Source organism: Capricornis sumatraensis, chromosome X (genome assembly GCF_032405125.1).
Source record: "Capricornis sumatraensis isolate serow.1 chromosome X, serow.2, whole genome shotgun sequence".
NCBI lineage: Eukaryota > Metazoa > Chordata > Mammalia > Artiodactyla > Bovidae > Capricornis > Capricornis sumatraensis.
The window spans coordinates 130,385,589-130,405,107 of record NC_091092.1 but is presented as its reverse complement, the minus strand read 5'-3'; the positions used below and the strand labels follow the sequence as shown (position 1 = coordinate 130,405,107).

The 19,519-nt window shown below is 38.5% G+C and overlaps 1 protein-coding gene across 1 annotated transcript in view; it reads left to right on the top strand.

Annotated features, from left to right (window-relative positions):
* REPS2 (RALBP1 associated Eps domain containing 2) overlaps positions 1 to 19,519 on the top strand; it is a 236,098-nt gene that overhangs the window by 177,582 nt on the left and 38,997 nt on the right. Inside the window, exon 14 of the mRNA XM_068963320.1 lies at positions 1,255 to 1,316. Coding sequence (XP_068819421.1) covers positions 1,255 to 1,316 — 62 coding nt within the window. The remainder of the gene's footprint in view (positions 1 to 1,254; positions 1,317 to 19,519) is intronic.

The window sequence follows — 19,519 nt, the reverse complement described above, 5'->3', positions numbered from 1 at the left end:
GGTAATTTAAAGACCCAGACTCTGAGGACCCATAGAGTGGGGGCCCTGAGGTAGATAATTTCTGAGACTTTTGTCATTTTCTGTTGCTACATAGTTTGTTTCTGAAGGCTCTTCATGGTCTCACCCTTTTTGGAGTTTTGACTTACTGATGTGTTTAATAAATTTTAATGAAAGACAGATTGAGAGAAATTGCTGATGGGCAAACTTGGTTGTACTGTATTCATGCACTGGCTCAGGAGGAAAATCTCTATGAAATTACTCTGAGTTACCTTTGTGGAAAGCCCTGAACTCCATATTCTAGCTTATCTGATCTAGCTGGATCAAATCAAAAGTGATTTGCAAAAACTTTTATGTTCTCGGCACATTGCTGTGATTTATTTTTAAGGCATAGAAAGTTGTCCAAATATTAACACACGTATTACAGATTTGGAAGTAAACTGCCTATAGTTATATAGAGCACAGTACACTTTTCAAAGTTTGTAAAGAATGTGGTTTTACTTGACCAGTGTGTGATAATAAACTCATTTCTTACATGTGATCATGAGCCTTATTTATAATTCAATAGCAGATGTTTGTTTTCATTGTTAATTTACAACTCAGACATTCTTGGCTTAACTCCAGTTTTCTCTATATCTCATAAATTTTTTTTAAAAGTTAGAATGAAACTTTCTTTCAGAATATGCTTCAAATGGGGCCAGATTACTTTAGAAACAGGTTTAATTACCAGAAATTGAGATCTTTGAAGAATCCCTAAATATCATTTTCGTCCATCATTTTCAGCCTCCCCTACTGCTGTCAGACCCACTGACTTACAGGGCAGCAGCGGTGCCTTATTAGGGTTCTGGCTCCCAGCTCAAGCTAATGAGCAGTGTAATGGCTGAGAGCTTGTGAGAAACAGGCGAGGAGCCAAAGGGCCTAGAGTATATGAAACTAAATAATTAATATCAGAATAATGAGGGATTGACTGTCCATCCTGTTCTACATCCCGGCCTTTTTGATCAAAGGGTGTCATTTCCTTACTGTTTTACATTATCTTAATTACAACAGCCTATATAAATATTTGGACTTTGAATAGGATGGAAGTGAAAAAGGGATTGGAATAGCATGTGGTTTTTTTTTTTTTTTAATTTAGCCCACAGATATTAAAAGTTTAAACCAGTTAAATGCGATAGCTCTTCCTGTTTTACAAGTGAAAGAGGGCTTCCCTCCGCCCCCTCACTGGTGGTCCTTAACAGTGTGTGTTTTTCTTTTCAGCTTCAAAGTCAGGATTGTTACCTCCACCACCTGCGCTCCCTCCAAGACCTTGTCCATCACAGGTAGGAGACAACATTGATTTTTGTATATTGTCTTTCCGTAGGGAGTTGTCCTCCCACTGTGCTTCCTTTGCACGGGTTGATCACCACCGAACTGGCCAGTCAGGTTTCCAACATGATGTCTAGACTGGACTGGGAGAGCAGAGCATGGCTGAATTTCTTCCTATCCAGCCAGCCCCCAGCCTCAGATGGAAGAGATAGTCTCCTTAAGCAAATGTGTGAAACAGTTCAGTCTTGGCTATGGAGGGTTGCATGTGGTTTTTCACACAAAGAGGAGCAGAAGGGGTGCCTCTCTGATTGTGGCTAGGGAACATGTATATTCTGTGAAGTATGTGTACATTGAGTGCCTATATTTTCCTTGGTAATTTAGGAGCGGTTTTCTATATAAACTAAAAATAAATGGTCATCAGCATGGGTTTAGTGCTGTGGTTTGGGTTCACAGTTCTTTTTTTAGGATGGTATTTTCCTTTGGGACAGTGAGCTGATCTAGCAGGAGTGGAAGAGTATGTCACCTGAATCTGTTTCACTTGTGAATGAATTCTGCCTTTTTGACATGTGCTACTATGTCTTTATTCATCACTTTTTGTAGAGTTGAAAGTGAGAAGCAAGCAGCAAATCCATAGAGTGTGGTAAAGGGTGCTACAGATCCTTCCTTTCATTAATTGCTGCTGAAGAAACTATCTTTAAGGACCCTCTAACAACTTTCGGCAGAAAATGTTGACAAATGTCTCTATGCACAGTCTCATTTTTTACCTCCTTGCTCTGGATAGTTCAGAGCATACCTTTCCATATGGTGCATCTCAGGACTCGCTGAGTGACTGAAACCATTTGTAACATTGATTTGTCCTTCTTTTAGAGAATTAGATGGTCTTTAGTGTCCACTCAACCTTAAGATGCAAATACCATGAGACATTGGCTTCTTCCTTCAGTTTTTAGGGTAATTAAAAGCCCTATTCCTCCTGACCCACATATAAACAAGTGAGAACTTATTTTTCCAATAGTCCAGCATTAGCTTTATGAGAGATTGGTTAACCAACAAGTGTTTATTGAATTTCCACTATTTATCTCCTGCTAAGCTTTAGTTCAGGGGCTTCCCAGGTGGCACAGTGGTAAAGAGTCTGCCTGCCAATGCAGGATACACAAGAGACGCCAGTTTGACCCCTAGGTTGTGAAGATCCCCTGGAGTAGGAAATGGCAACCCACTCATGTATTCTTGTCTGGAAAATCCCACAGACAGAGGAGCCTGATGGGATATAGTCCACAGGGTCACAAAAAGTTGGACATGACTGAACATGTGTGCATTACTACCAAAGGTTTTAGTTCCATCCTTGTCCTTCTTTGGCTATGATTTCTACTTATTTAAATTATTCAGTTTAGTCACTCAGTCATGTCTGACTCTTTGCAACCCCATGGACTGTAGCACGCCAGGCCTCCCTGTCCATCACCAAATCCCAGAGCTTGCTCAAACTCATGTCTATTGAATCGGTGATACCATCCAACCATCTCATCCTCTGTTGTCATCTTCTCCTCCTGCCTTCAATTTTTCCCAACATCAGGGTCTTTTCAGATGAATCAGTTCTTTGCATCAGGTGGCCAAAGTAATGGAGTTTCAGCTTTAGCATCATTCCTTCCAAAGAACACCCAGGACTGATCTCCTTTAGAAGGGACTCTCAAGAGTCTTCTCCAACACCACAGTTCAAAAGCATCAGTTCTTCAGTGCTCAGCTTTATTTATAGTCCAACCCTCACATCCATACAAGACTAGTGGACAAACCATAGCTTTGATTAGACAGACCTTTGTTGGCAAAATAATGTCTCTGCTTTTCAATATGCTGTCTAGGTTGGTTATAGCTTTTCTTCCAAGGAGTAAGCGTCTTTTAATTTCATGGCTTCAGTCACCATCTGCTGTGATTTTGGAGCCCAAGAAAATAAAGTCTGTCACTGTTTCTATTGTTTCCCCATCTATTTGCATGAAGTGATGGGACTGGATGCTATGATCTTAGTTTTTTTAATGTTGAGTTTTAAGCTAACTTTTTCACTCTCCTGTTTCACTTTCATCAAGAAGCTCTTTAGTTCTTCAATTTCTGCCATAAGGGTGGTGTAATCTGCATATCTGAGGTTATTGATATTTCTCCCGGAAATCTTGATTCCAGCTTGTGCTTCATCCAGTCCAGCATTTCTCATGGTGTACTCTGCATATACGTTAAATAAGCAGGGTGACAATATATAGCCTTGATGTACTCCTTTCCCTATTTGGAACCAGATTGTTGTTCCATGTCCATTTCTAACTGTTGCTTCCTGACCTGCATACAGATTTTTCAGGAGGCAGGTAAGGTGGTCTGGTATTCCCATCTCTTTCAGAATTTTCCACAGTTTGTTGTGATCCACACAGTCAAAGGCTTTGGCATAGTCAACAAAGCAGAAGTAGATGTTTTTCTGGAACTCTCTTGCTTTTTTTGATGATCCAACATATGTCGGCAATTTGATCTCTGGTTCCTCTGCCTTTTCTATATCCAGCTTGGACATCTGGAAGTTCACGGTTCATGAACTGTTGAAGCCTGGCTTGGAGAATTTTGAGCATCGCTTTGCTAACATGTGAGATGAGTGCAATTGTGTGGTAGTTTGAGCATTCTTTGGCATTGCCTTTCTTTGGGATTGGAATGAAAACTGACCTTTTCCAGTCCTGTGGCCACTGCTGAGTTTTCCAAATTTGCTGGCATATTGAGTGCAGCACTTTCACAGCATCATCTTTCAGGATTTGAAATAGCTCAACTGGAATTCCATCAGCTCCACCAGCTTTGTTCGTAGTGATACTTCCTAAGGCCCACTTGACTTCGCATTCTAGGATGTCTCCCTCTAGGTGAGTGATCACACCATCCTGGTTATCTGGGTCATGAAGATCTTTTTTTGTATAGTTCTCCTGTGTATCCTTGCCACCTCTTCTTAATATCTTCTTCTGTTAGGTCCATACCATTTCTGTCCTTTATTGTGCCCATCTTTGCATGAAATGTTCCCTTGGTGTCTCTAATTTTATTGAAGAGCTCTCTAGTCTTTCCCATTCTATTGTTTTCCTCTCTTTCTTTGCATTGATCACTGAGGAAGCCTTTCTTACCTCTCCTTGCTATTCTTTGGATTCAACTTCCCAGCAAACTTGCCTTCCCAGCAGGAAGTTGTGCTTGACGTCCCAGCAGGAACACAGGACCGCGGCCACAGTCCTGGGCTGCTGGAGCGTGGGATTTAAATTACTGTGTTTATTGAGCATCTACAATACAGCACGAATTTGTGCTATGTTCTTTCTCGGTTTTCTTTTTTTTTTTTTTTTTTTGGCCATGTTGTGCAGGATGTGGTATCTTGTTTCCCCAACCAGGGATCGAGCCCAGGCCCCCTGCATTGGAAGCACAGAGTCTTAACCACTGGACCTCCTTGGAAGCCCCTTAAGTGCTTTCAATATAGTAGTTAATCTTCACAAAAATCCTATGATATAGGTACAGATATTTTGTTGTTATTGTTCAGTTGCAAAGTCGTGTCTGACTCTTTGTAACCCCATGGACTGCAGTGTGCCAGGCTCTCCTGTCCTTCACTATCTTCTAGAATTTGCTCAGATTCACGTCCATTGAGTTGGTTATGCCGTCAATCTCATCCTCTGCCGCCCCCTTCTATTAACCTTTTAGAAAAGCAGATGAGGAAATTGAACCATACAGGGGTTAAGCAAGTCACCCATGGTGACATAGTTGGTAAACAGTAGAGCCAAGGTCCATTTTCTGAAGGTTTCTCCCCTTTCCTGTAGTTGCAGTCAAAGTATCTGTGTGCATGGGAAGACAGGGATCCATTGCACTGGCAATTGAGACTTTCACCACATACCCTAGAAGGACCTAGATGAGCTGACTCCTGATTTGGACCAACAGTAAAACTGTCACAACAGAATTAGTGGACATTCCGGAGGTGCTTATCTACCAGCTACTGGTTTCTGAGTGGGGCTTGGGAGTCACCTGGATGAATGCATGAAAGACTTGTCTGAAAAGGCTTTTGTGACCAACCTCCTTATGTTTCTCCTGCTGCGCAAGTGACAGTAGTTACTTCCTGGTTGTGAACTGTGCTGCATTATCAGCAGTTCTTATCTGAGCTGCTCAATGTAGGTTTCTTGCTTGCTCTGGGGCTTGGTGACTGAGGAGCTGATGGGGGTCTGGGAATGCTCAAGTCACTGTTAATGAAGGAGACTGCTTCTTTGTCTGCCAGATTTCCCATCACATTGTAAACACTGAGCCCAGCGCTCAGCCCAAGCCTCCAGCTCAGCTGCCTAAGTATGGAGATTTCAGACTCCAGAAACAGGTGTGTAAGAAAAGCAGGCAGGAAAAACCCTTCACCACTTCCCTCCCCCATGCTCCCCTCACCCACTGTATGTGGGACACTAGAGGGAGTCTTGGGTGATTGGTACATGATGGTGCATTGTTTTTGTGCCATGTCAAATTCCTAATATTGGCTCTAGGAGTAAATCACCTAACCACCTGTATGGGGCACCTGTATGTTTCAACCTTTCCCAAACTACTTTTGATAAAGTAGCCTCCTGGGAGATAGTAATAGAGCTCTGTGGTAAGATGAATTTGCTGCCTTGGTACCTGCTCTGGGAGATTCACAGTGCGCACAAGCCCATTAAAGGCTTTGAAGTTCTGCAGTAAAGAAACCTGGTCAATTTTGTTAAAGCTGGCAGTTTTCTAGCATGTGTGACCATTCATCCCTTCATTTATGAAATACCTGTTAATATCCTAAGGACTTAGTGGTTAGGACACATTATTATACACCAGCCTTAAGGTGTTGGTAAGAACATTTCCAGACATCTTTAATCTGTCACCTCATCTCTGTATTATGTGATTAAAGTTAAATTTTTATATCTTATGCCAATAGGTTTCCTTGGAAGAGACGAGAATGAAAACAAGAGTTTATCACACATTAGCTTGGGATTGTAGTGTTTTTTTGTTTGCTGTGTTTTCTTAATTTCTCCTTCTTATTCTCTCATGAGGTTATTTTTACCACTTCACAAATTTTATTACAGAGAACTTAAATACTTGGAGTTATTCTTTTTCTCTGGTAAAATAAAAAAATAAATGTTTCTTGGTGTGTATGGACAATCAAGCTTACTTTGGAAAAAAAAAAATATATATATACTTAACTACAGAGACTTCTTCTATGGGGCTTAAAACTGTAGTCCTTGGGGGAGAAACCAAGAAGCCTGATATAATTAAAATAATTATATTTATTAGTAGATTTGAAAAGAGATTAAGTTTAAAATTTTTTGAATTATTTTTTGATTTAACATTTTCATATTATTTAACTTGATAAATGGCCAAGACTAGACTATAATAAATGAGAAAACATTTTATTTCTCCAAAAAGTACACTGTTTAAAAAACAATTTGGCCAATCAGTGATGTACTATCAGGTTTTAAGTATATAAGAGAGTTTGTATATTGCAGATATGTGCAAAAAGATATATAGATAGATAAGACCTTAGATAGATCATTCCTATGTATACCAAAAGTCCATCTCTACTTTTATCAAGTGAGAGATATGAGGTGTAGGTTTTCAGCATAAAATGCAGTGTAGCTGACCCATGTTTAGACCAGACATCACCATGATATGAACATCTGGATTAAGTTATCCAGATGGGGCCCTGGAGTTAGGAGAATGAATAAATTCAAAGAAACCAATCTTATTTCTTATACTATATGGAAAACCGAAAGTGAAGTCGCTAAGTCGTGTCCAACTCTTTGTGACCTCATGGACTGTAGCCTACCACGCTCCTCCGTCCATGGGATTTTCCAGGCAAGAGTACTGGAGTGGTTTGCCATTTCCTTCTCCAAAGGGTCTTCCCGACCCAGGGATCAAACCTGTGTCTCCTGCATTGTAGGCAGACGCTTTACCATCTGAGCACCATAGGTAAGATCAAGAAGGGCCAAGTAGTATATAAAGAATCAAATGTTTTGGTTCCATGTTTTCCTGTGGACAGGCCAGAGAGCAGGGTGTGGTATTTTGGCTCAGGCTAGAAGCCAGAGGTAACACTTCTTTTTTTTTTAAAGACTGATTCATAGTGTAAATGGTAAAAAAGCAATCACAAGTTCTATATGGAGCAGTATTAAAAAGAGAGTTAGTTAAATTTATTTGTTCGTTGTTTGTATGCATAAAAAGTGCATAAAATGCCATCAACAGGGTTGGTACTTGTTTGTTTGTTTGTTTTATTTTTTTAAATTTTTTTAAAAATTTTTATTTTTACTTTATTTTACTTTACAATACCAAGGGACACATACAGACTGAAAGTGAAGGGCTGGAAAAAGATATTCCACGCAAATAGAGACCAAAAGAAAGCAGGAGTGGCAATACTCATATCCAATAAAATAGACTTTAAAACAAAGGCTGTGAAAAGAGACAAAGAAGGCCACTACATAATGATCAAAGGATCAATCCAAGAAGAAGATATAACAATTATAAATATATATGCACCCAATATAGGAGCACCGCAATATGTAAGACAAATGCTAACAAGTATGAAAGGGGAAATTAACAATAACACAATAATAGTGGGAGACTTTAATACCCCACTCACACCTATGGACAGATCAACTAAACAGAAAATTAACAAAGAAACACAAACTTTAGATGATACAATAGACCAGTTAGACCTAATTGATATCTATAGGACATTTCACCCCAAAACAATGAATTTCACCTTTTTTCTCAAGTGCTCATGGAACCTTCTCCAGGATAAATCACATCCTGGGCCATAAATGTAACCTTGATAAATTAAAAAAAATCGAAATCATTCCAAGCATCTTTTCTGACCATAATGCATTAAGATTAGATCTCAATTACAGGAGAAAAACTATTAAAAATTCCAGTATATGGAGGCTGAATAACACGCTTCTGAATAACCAACAAATTACAGAAGAAATCAAAAAAGAAATAAAAATATGCATAGAAACTAATGAAAATGAAAACACAACAACCCAAAACCTGTGGGACACTATAAAAGCAGTGCTAAGAGGAAAGTTCATAGCAATACAGGCATACCTCAAGAAATAAGAAAAAAGTCAAATAAATAACCTAACTCTACACCTAAAGCAACTAGAAAAGGAAGAAATGGAGAACCCCAGAGTTAGTGAAGGAAAGAAATCTTAAAAATTAGGGCAGAAATAAATGCAAAAGAAACAAAAGAGACCATAGCAAAAATCAACAAAGCCAAAAGCTGGTTCTTTGAAAGGATAAATAAAATTGACAAACCATTAGCCAGACTCATCAAGAAACAAAGAGAGAAAAATCAAATCAATAAAATTAGAAATGCAAATGGAGAGATCACAACAGACAACACAGAAATACAAAGGATCATAAGAGACTACTATCAGCAGTTATGTGCCAATAAAATGGACAACTTGGAAGAAATGGACAAATTCTTAGAAAAGTACAACTTTCCAAAACTGAACCAGGAAGAAATAGAAAATCTTAACAGACCCATCACAAGCACAGAAATTGAAACTGTAATCAGAAATCTTCCAGCAAACAAAAGCCCAGGTCCAGACGGCTTCACAGCTGAATTCTACCAAAAATTTAGAGAAGAGCTAACACCTATCCTACTCAAACTCTTCCAGAAAATTGCAGAGGAAGGTCAACTTCCAAACTCATTCTATGAGGCCACCATCACCCTAATACCAAAACCTGACAAAGATGCTACAAAAAAAGAAAACTACAGGCCAATATCACTGATGAACATAGATGCAAAAATCCTCAACAAAATTCTAGCAATCAGAATCCAGCAACACATTAAAAAGATCATACACCATGACCAAGTGGGCTTTATCCCAGGGATGCAAGGATTCTTCAATATCTGTAAATCAATCAATGGTACTTGTCTTGTAGGTCTGTTTTCTGTTCAGGGCCTGTATGGTACTTCAATAGCCAAATCTCTTTAATAGTGTTGATCTCATGCCAGATTTTTTTTTTAATTTATTTATTTTAATTGGAGGCTAATTACTTTACAATATTGTATTGGTTTTGCCATACATCAACATGAATCCGCCATGGGTGCACACGTGTTCCCCTTCCTGAACCCCCCCTCCCACCTCCCTCCCCATACCATCCCTCTGGGTCATCCCAGTACACCAGCCCCGAGCATCCTGTATCATGCATTGAACCTGGACTTCTCATGCCAGATTTCTTATGGTAATTGTGATAGAACCACAGCTTCAGTGTAATTATGTTTAATAAAGAGAAGATTTTTTTTTTTTGTCCAAAGGATAATCTTTTCAGTTTTATATTAGCACCACATTTGATGAATTGGGGCTCCATCTAGACTCATGTGCTCTGAATTTTCCTACTTATATCACTAATTTCTTACCTTTTAATGGCAAGTGCTCTTTGCAAGCAATGAGGTGAGCACTACAATAGCACTGTGGGATGAATCACTATGGAAGAAGCCTTTTAGCAGTACTTCTAAGCTCTGAGAAACCAGGAGGGCTTCATGGAAGTGCTGAGGTTACCAGTTAAATTGAGTTTTACAGAAACAAGAGAACTTTTCTTTTCAATGGCTGAAGAATTCAGAGCATTACTATAGAGAAAAAGCAAATGCAAAGAAACAGGCTTAAGAGAAGTTCCTGTGTGTTGGTGGAACTGCCCACAATTTGGAAAGTAGTAGATTTTAGGTGAGAGAGATTTCGTGTTTGAATGTGGCAGTAAAGAGCAGCTGGCCTGCTCAATTGAGACCTGGTGGTGCCAGAGCTATGAGAGAGGGACCTCCTGACCCTAGAGTTCTGTCTGGGGAGCAGCCCCTGAGGGCACAGCACAGGGTATAACACAGCCCAGCGGAGCTTATCTTTGCAGACATTGCCATCATCTTAGACGGGGGAGGAGTTCAATCTACTGAGGCCTGGGCCCCATCCTCAGAACCTATGGTGTGGGGTGAGGCCTGAGCACTGGGAGTTTGTAGAAGTTCCCCAGGTGATTCTGAAAGTGCAGTCAGGATTGAGAAGCACTGAACTAAGGTGAGAGGAAGGAATGTTCAAAGAAGTTGAGAATATAGGGGATTTGTCAGTGCTCTGCCCTGACTTCTTAAAGGGCATGGTGGGAGGCTTTCTCAAGTTGGGGGGATTGGAGGCATGAAGTCCAGCTAGGATACATCCAGACCCTGTGGGGACAGGAATCCCAATCACAGTGAATGGCCTAGGGGTCTCGGGCTTCAAATGATGATTGATTTTAGCAGGGTCAGAGGGTATGATGGGAAGGTCTTGCTGGAAGAACTAGTTGCTGTGTGCCTCTGGTCATGTGTGTACTGTTGTAAAGAAGTAGCTTTGAACACAGATGGCCTTGAAAAGAAATCATAGTCCATTCAGCTAATTTGTCATCTAACTTTGTCATCTGGCTAGGGTCAGGTCTCTAAGGCAATATTGAACCCACTGGGAATATGTTGGGCAAGATACTTTACTTCAAAGCCAAATTTCTTAGATACAACTTGAAAATACTCTCTTTATTTCATTTGGAAGGAAAGACTGAAGTTCATTTAAACTCAAATGGCAGTTTGTAGGCCCTGAAGTTCTTAAATATTTGATACTCCATGCTTTTTTTTTAAAAAAAACATTGTTTTTATAAATTAATATCATATCATTTCAAGTATGCTTTTCACAAGTTAATATATAGCTGATAATACAAAATAGTAAGTTCTCCTGGGAGACATTAAGAGTTTTAGATCTCTCTCTCTTTTTTGACATTACTACTGATTATGTAAGTGTCTTAAAGTATCCTGTAGTATGTTTTTAGAATGTAAATTTGATTATAAAGTATAGCATGCATACTGAATCCGTTTAAAATGCATGTTAAATACATTTTTAGGAGAGTAAAATGAAATATATCATTGGTAGCTTTCAAATATCTATAGGAAAACAGCAAGAAACATTGTGTGTAAACAATATAGAAATGTCACAGCTTCTAAAATTTTGTGCCTTTATTCTTTATCAAATTAAAACTCAGAAGGCATATATCACATATCATGAGATCTTTTATAATATATTCAGCTGATCTCATGTAATATACATTAGTTACCACATCACCTCAATATATTGGTTATGTAGATGAATCATGTTTGTAAGCTTTCCAAGGTATATACAACTTCCTGATTTTTACTCATCAAAATATATATTTAGTATATGCCAAGAGGTAGTCTTTTATGTATTTATGTATTGGAAACTCAGTAATTATTTGAAGGCATTTTTCTTCCAAATTATTACTCTGTTCTGTCCTACAGTGCATGCTGAAGATTAGCTGAAAATCACAATATGTTAGTGAGTGTTTTGGTGATTACAGAAAGAAGATCTAGGCCCAGGATTTATCTTTATTTGCAATGATGAAAGAACATAATGAAAGCTATACAACATTATACAAGTGTGTCTGTCTGTGGTCTTTCCTTAGCCCTGCTATTGTGTAGCTCTATGGCTTTGTGGGAAGTAAGCAAATTCGACTGACAGACCTAGTATCTCTTCTAGGAAATGAGAAGATTAGTCTAGATAGATCCTCTTAGTTCTTAAGGTGTCAGATTTTATGTTGTATTCCTCTGTCCAAAGAAAATTTTGTTGAAAATATAGATGAAACATCAGAAAACATAACTGAGTACAAGGTGGCTTGGACTAATCTTTCCCTGCTTCCCTCCCACTTCTCTCTAAGTACAACTAAAAACTCTAGGCATAATATGGCAGAAAGAGGATTTTAAAAGATGTGAAGAGGAAAGCAAGCCAGCTAGGGCCTCAGGACTTGAGGAACAGCATAGTAGTGAGTTTTCCCTGAGTTTAAAAAAAATCTTTCACATATCCTGGACTGGGCACAGGAAAGCCTGCGACCCAGAACCACTGACAGATGCAAACAGAAAGAAAATGTACTATCTAGCCGGAGGACTGGGAAAGAGGTAGCTAAGCTGGTTATAAACTTTTTTTGACAATACTTAACTCTACCCCAGTCAAACACCATGGTTACTTCTCCCTCCAATGTCAGCAGAGACCTACTGGGGAGGTATCTTGCCCCTTATGCGGTAGCAGTAGACATCCCAGAGTGGTGCTTTCTTAGCCAGCAGAGATGGCTTCAGCAGAGACTAAGGGGGAATCTAGTCTCTTAACTGTGACTGATGGCCGCAGATAGCCTGGGGAGGCATGTTACACCCTCCCAGATGGTGTCACTGGAGACTGAAACATTCCCAGGTAAGAAAACCCAAAGAATTTGTCACTAGTAGACTTGCCCTATAAAAAATTCTAAACAGTGTTCTCCAGGCTGAAATAAAAGGATATTAAACAGTACCTTGAGGCTATAAAAAGAAATTAAGAAAGGTAAAGGTAGTTACATAGGTAAATACAAAAGCTAGTAAATAATTAAAAATCTGTGTTAATGGGCACACATGTATAAAAATGTTGGTTGTGAGAATAGTAATAGAGGGTGGCAGCAGAGCTATACAGGACCAGAGGTATGTGTACTATTGATACTAAGTTGGTATTAATTCAAACTTATTATAATGTTAATATGTTAACTATAATTCCAAGGGTAACTAGTAAGGAGAAACCTAAAAAAAGAGGGTTGAGAACAAAACAGATATAAGACATAGAAAACAAACAGCAAATGGAAGAAGTAAATATTTCCTTTTACTAATTGCTTTAAATTATACAGATTAAAATCTCCAATTAAAAGGCAGAGACAGAATTGATTTAAAAATTATTCAAATATGTGCTGTCTACAGTAGACTTCACTTTAGATCCATTGATACAAACAGATTGATAGTGAAAGGATAGAAAAAGATATAACATACAAATAGTAACCAAAAGAGAGCTGGCATATATATGCTAATATCAGACCAAAATAAACTTAAAGACAAAAATTGTTACAGGAGGCATAGAATGACATTATGTATTGATAAAAGAATCAGTGCATTAATATGTTAAAAATTATAAACCTATACACACCTAACAACAGAGCCTCAAAATATATGAAGCAGAACCAACAGAACTGAAGGGAATAATAACCAATTCTACAATAATAGAGACTTTAATACATCACTGTCATCAATGGATTGACAGCTAGGCAGAAGACAAATGAGGAAGTAGAGGCCCAATAGACATCTATAGAACCCTCTACTCAACAATAGCCTGTAAGTTTTCCCTCAAGTACACATGTGACATTCTCTAGGATAGACAGTATGTTAGGCCACAAAACAAGTCTCAACACATTTTAAAAAACTGAAATCATATAGAGTATCTTCTTTGACCACAGTGGAATGAAACTAGAATTCAATAAAAAGCAAAACTGGAAGATTCAGTAATGTGGAAATTAGATGACATATCCTTACAGGAAACAATGGATCTTAACAGATACACAAAACAACTAGATGTAAATTAGGATATCAAAAAACATTAATCATAAGGGGAGGACAGTGCAAATGCAGGGTTGTTAAATTAAGAGATCAGCAATTTAAAACAATCATGTATATATTATTCGTATGATATTTATAGCTTATTTTATATATTGCTATATAAAAACTTCATGGTAACCACAAACCAAAAATCAATATTAGATGTACACACAAAATGGAAAAAGGAATCCAAACATAATGCTGAAGATAGTCATCAGATCACAAGAGAACAAAAAAAGAAGAAAGGAACTTAGAAGTCTTAAAAAAACACCCCAAACAGTTAATAAAATATACTTTCTACAGGACACTCACTGTAGAGCTAAAGACACACACACACACACACACACACACACTGAAAGTGAGAGGATGGAACAAGATATTTCATGTAAATGAAAATGACAAGAAAGCAGGAACACTTATACTCATATCAGACAAAATAGACTTTAAAACAAAGGGTATAACAGAAACCAAAGAAGGGCATTATAAGACAAAGGAATCAGTACAAGAAAGGATATTACACTTGTTAATATATATGTACACAATACAGGAGTACCTAAATATGTAAAGGAAATATTACCAGATATCCACAGAGAAATTGCCAATAATACAATAATAGTATGGGACCTTACACCCCCACATACATCAAAGGATAGATCATGCAAAAAATTAGTAAGGTAACAGTGGTCTTAAATGACACAATAGACCAATGGACTTAATAAATATTAGGACATTTCATCTAAAAAGAGCAGAATATACATTCTTTTCAAGTGCACATGGAACGTTCTCCAGGATAGACCACAAACTAGGCCACAAAGGAAGTCTCAACAATTTTAAGAGGATACAAATTATGTAAAGCATTTTTTCCAACCACAGTGGTATGAAAGGGAAATCAATTACAGAAAAAAACAAGACAAGCAAAACACATGGAGAGTAAACAACATGCTAGTAAAAAACCAATAGGTCAATGACAAGATCAAAGAGTAAAAAAGAAAATACCTCAAGACAAGTAAAAATAGAAACACAACTTTCTACAATCTGTGGGATGCAGCAAAAGCAGTTCCATAAGGAAAGTTATAGGGATACATGCCTTCCTTAAGACCTAAACAATCTAAAGGAGTTAGAAAAAGACCAAACATATTCCAGTCAGCAGAAGGAAGGAAATCATAAAGATCAGAAGGGAAATAAATAGACCAAAAAAATAACATACCCCACATTAGAAAATAGGAAACCAAGAGTTGTTCTTTAAAAAGGTAAGCAAAATTATAAGCCTTTAGCCAGGCTCATCAAAAAGAGAGAGAACCCAAATGAACAACATAAGATATGAAAGAGGAGAAATAACAACCAGTTTCACAGAGATTGAAAAAATAATAAGAGAATGCTACAGATTGGGCATCCTAGAAGAAATGGAGCACCGAAGAATTGATACTTTTGAACTGTGGTGTTGGAGAAGACTCTTGAGAGTCCCTTGGACTGCAAGGAGATCCAACCAGTCCATCCTAAAGGAGATCAGTCCTGGGTGTTCATTGGACGGACTGATGCTAAAGCTGAAACTCCAATACTTTGGCCACCTCATGAGAAGAGTTGACTCATTGGAAAAGACCCTGATGCTGGGAGGGATTGGGGGCAGGAGGAGAAGGGGATGGCAGAGGATGAGATGGCTGGATGGCATCACTGACTCGATGGACATGAGTTTGAGTGAACTCAGGGAGTTAGTGATGGACAGGGAGGCCTGGCGTGCTGTGGTTCATGGGGTTGCAGAGTCGGACACGATTGAGCGACTGAATTGAACTGATTTCATCTTATAATAACTTGTTTATGTAAGTGCATTTTCTATTTTGAGGAGACTCTGTGTGAGCAGTAGGTATATGAATTTGAGTATCCTTGAATGTCTCTATATGTTTCAATCATAAATGTCATGTGTTTACTGTTTACCATTTGGAAGTAGACTCCTAAGTAATTAGTAGGAGTTTAAACAGCTGTTTTGGTGGGGAAATTAAGCAGTTTTTCTTACAAAGATTTGCTCTTTCAATAAAGATTGATTGAGAGAAAGGAAAAAAGTGTTAATAGAAGCAAAATAAAGTCAAAGCTCTATCTGAATAAAATGGCTTTTGGAAGCTACTTTTAAGAAACCATGCTCTCAGAACTTGTGATGAAGCATATAATATTGCATAATCATAAAATTATGATAACTCTAGCAGTTTTGAGGCTCAAAGAAACCCTTTATTGAAATACATCATCTAATGTTTTTTTAAATCCATCTATGTTCTCTGAATAGTAGACTCTTATTGCCCTTTCTCTGATGTGGTTATTTTGCTGCATGTAGAATTTTAGGTTGAAGGTTATTTTCCCTCAGCATTTTGAATGTATTACCTTCTTCTTGTCTGGCATTTACTTTTGTTGCTGCTGAGTATTCTGTGAATCTATGTTGCGTTCCTTTGGAGTGAATATCTTTTTCTCTTTGGTGGCTTTTAAAATTTTATTTTCAGTGTTCTGTTGCAACTTCACTGTGATTTGTCTAGGTATAGATTTAAACTTATTTATTCTAGATGATGATTGGTGTGTACTTTCCACCAGGAAAATCATGTCTTTAATTTTAGAGCACTCTCAGTCATGTCTTTGCAGGTTCTTATTCCTTACTTATTTCTTCTATTTTCTTCTGAAACTCATTAGGTATGTTTCTGTGTCTGTCAACACATCTTTTATTTCTAGTTATGGCTCTTCATCTTTTTATGTCATGATCTCTCTGGGTTGGCTGTGAATGAAATCTTTGACTTCCAAACTTATAATTCTTTTTAAGTAACTGTATATGATTCCAGGTGTTATAGTCCATTCTTTTTTATGTCAGTCTGTTCTTGTTTTGCTTTTCCCAATTTCTGTTTCATAGTTCTCAGTTCCTTTTTGGGATATATTCCCTACTTTTAACTTTGTGGGTTCTAAATAAAATTATTTTAAAGTTACTTATTTTCAACTTATTCTGTCTTCATTTTTGTCAGAAGTAAATTCTTAGAGCTGTGTTTTTTCCTTTCATATTTTTTTTTGAAATTTGCTTAACAGTTTTATTTGAAATTGGAGTTTAAGTTTCATTCTCATTTCTCTGAGCTCCTCCATTTCTAGCAGTTCAGTGGTGTCTCTGCCAACCATACCCCACAGCCCTGCACCCATGGGCCTCTAGTCTAGGGCTAGTTCTTCTTCCTGAGGTCCAGCACTTCCTTCCAGTACAGATGTCAGGGATCATGCAGATGATACCAGATGGTGGCTGATCCCAAGACTGGGCTACAATGTTGTATCTGCTTCTGCTTCCTTTCCTAAGTAGGCAGCCCTGAACACCTTCACAGACTTCTTCCCGGCTTTGTAGGTTTACAGGTAGTGAAGTGTCACCTTAGTCTCTGGCTTCTTATTATGGGCCCCCTGCCTCATGTGGGGCATTTAAATCCCTTACTTTGCTGTATGTGAGCACTCCGCTCCCTCCACCTACTTCTGAACCCTTAGCCTTGCCTACCAATTTGTGATTTGGCCCCACAAGGATCTTTATCTTGCTGCTGAGTGGGTCTCAGTCTTTATTTTAACACTTTTTTGCTTGTGCTGTCATCTATCATTGCATAGCATTTTATGGAACAGAAAGTTGAAGTTCAGAAAGTAGAAGTGAGGTACTTAGAGCCTCATAGCTAGTAAGTGACAGTGCTAGCTTTTGTAGAAGAGGAAAACTGGGAAAGGTTTCTGGGGAGGTACTTGAAATTTAATGATAAACATTTAGAGAAAGAGAAAGAAAAAATTATTCATTGCACATCATAAAAAGTAACTATAGATCTGCTAAGCACAAGTTAATATGGATTTTCAGTCTCTGTGCCATTTTATAAATATGAAGTATTTCCTAACATTAAGCTAAAATGTTTATTTTTAAAGTGCCTTCCCCAGTGCAGACTTATGTTCATCTTTGCCAAAAGAGCTTTCACATTTTGGTCACTGGGCCATATTTGGTATAGCAGAAAGCCAAGTGTATTTCATATCCTGCTTTCAAAGAGGGGAAAAAAAGAGGCAGAAGTTTAACATCATAAATAATTATTGTTTATGCATTTCAAAATTGATTTTAAAAGTATACAAACCATTGAGGCTTTGTGATTATTTACTTTATTAATTTATCAAGTACGTATAGTGCTTACGTGCCAGATGCTCTTCTAAGTGCTTTATAAATATTAACTCATTTAATCCTAGCAACCATGTACAGTAGGTTGTGTTGCTGTCCTCAATTTGCAGATAAGCAAACTAAGGCACAAAGAACTTCAGAAATTTGCCCAGAGCAAGTAAGGCCTGAAGCTGCCATTCTGACCTAGACTATCTAGACTCTGAGTGCCACCTCCTCCTACTGTGCTCTGCTGTGCAACCGTGTCTCAGAGTTATTTTCTTAACCTCTCTCTTCTTAACAACAGAGTCGACACATTATCACGGATACCTTTTATATTCTGAAACCTCTTAATAAATTAGCTTCATCCCATCACTAGTAGTTTGTTTTCCTTCTCCTTATTATATTTTGTTTGTGATGTTACTGTGTAAAGCTTACTATGCTAGCATCACTCCTCTGAAAGATTCCTTAAGTTCATCTACTCAGTTCATCAGGTGTTAATGAAAGGTAATTATGAGAGGCCCACACTTGGCTGAGAACTATAGGAACACAAAGGTTGTGATGTGGTCCTTCTCCTTCAGCTCCTTCATTCTCACCCATCGTCTGAAAGCAGTTATGCCTAATGCCCTCCAGCCCATGGTCTCTCATGGTGCATCTATATAACTCTGTCATTTTTTGTGTGTCTCATCTAAGCGCATTTCCTCATGTTCTATGGTCAAGGGTTGTAGGTGATAGCTGGACACCATGGTTTGTATAACTAACAAGATAGCCCAGTGTTTGCCCTGGGAGGCAGCTATGCCTGATTTCTAGGATCCCGAACGATGGAATTCTTATTTCTCTTCTCTGACCCCTATCCCCCACCACACAGTGACAGAAACCAGGAAACACCCCTAAGTGTCAGGGGAGAAGCAAGTTCAGAAGCAGAACAGGATGGGAGGGTGCCCCCTGTGCTGTGGTGTCTGTCATTCGGAGTGGACGGTGAAGAACACCCAGAGGTCAGGCCTAGGGAGGAAGCCTGACAGAATAGTTAAGAACATGGACTCGGGGTACAAATCCTCTCTCTGCCTCTTACTGGCTGTGTGTCTTTGGACAAGTTTACTTAGCCTCTCTGTGTCTGTTTCACTGTCTGTGAAATGAGTATAGTAGTAGTGTGTACTCTCATAGGTTGTGATGGTCAAGATCTCTAAAGCACTTAGGATGGTGCCTGGCATATGGTCAGCTCTCACGACAGTGAGCTGTTATAATTATCAGTACAGGCCCAGCGAAGCAGAGGTGGAGTCTAGCTGGCAAACAGAATTACAGACTCAGGACAGCCAGAACTTTGTGATCACAAGCCCAGAATGAGTACCAGGCTGAGTTGTGTTAGAATCATTTTCTTTCCCACATCTGTGATTTTTCATGGCTGGCCTACATCAGGGGTCAACAAACTACAGTCTGTAGGTGAAATCCACATTTTCATCTGTTACCTTAAATAGTGGAAATGATAAGGAAAAGAACCAGCATAAAGACAGTCCCCCATAAGCTTTTAACCCATCATCTCCTAACATGAGGATTGCGATGCCTACGTCTGTAGTTTGCAGCTTTACCTGGAGGACCTTTATCTGACCAAGATACTCTTTCAGACTTCACTAGCAGAACCTTGAGCAAATATCCTTTATTCATCT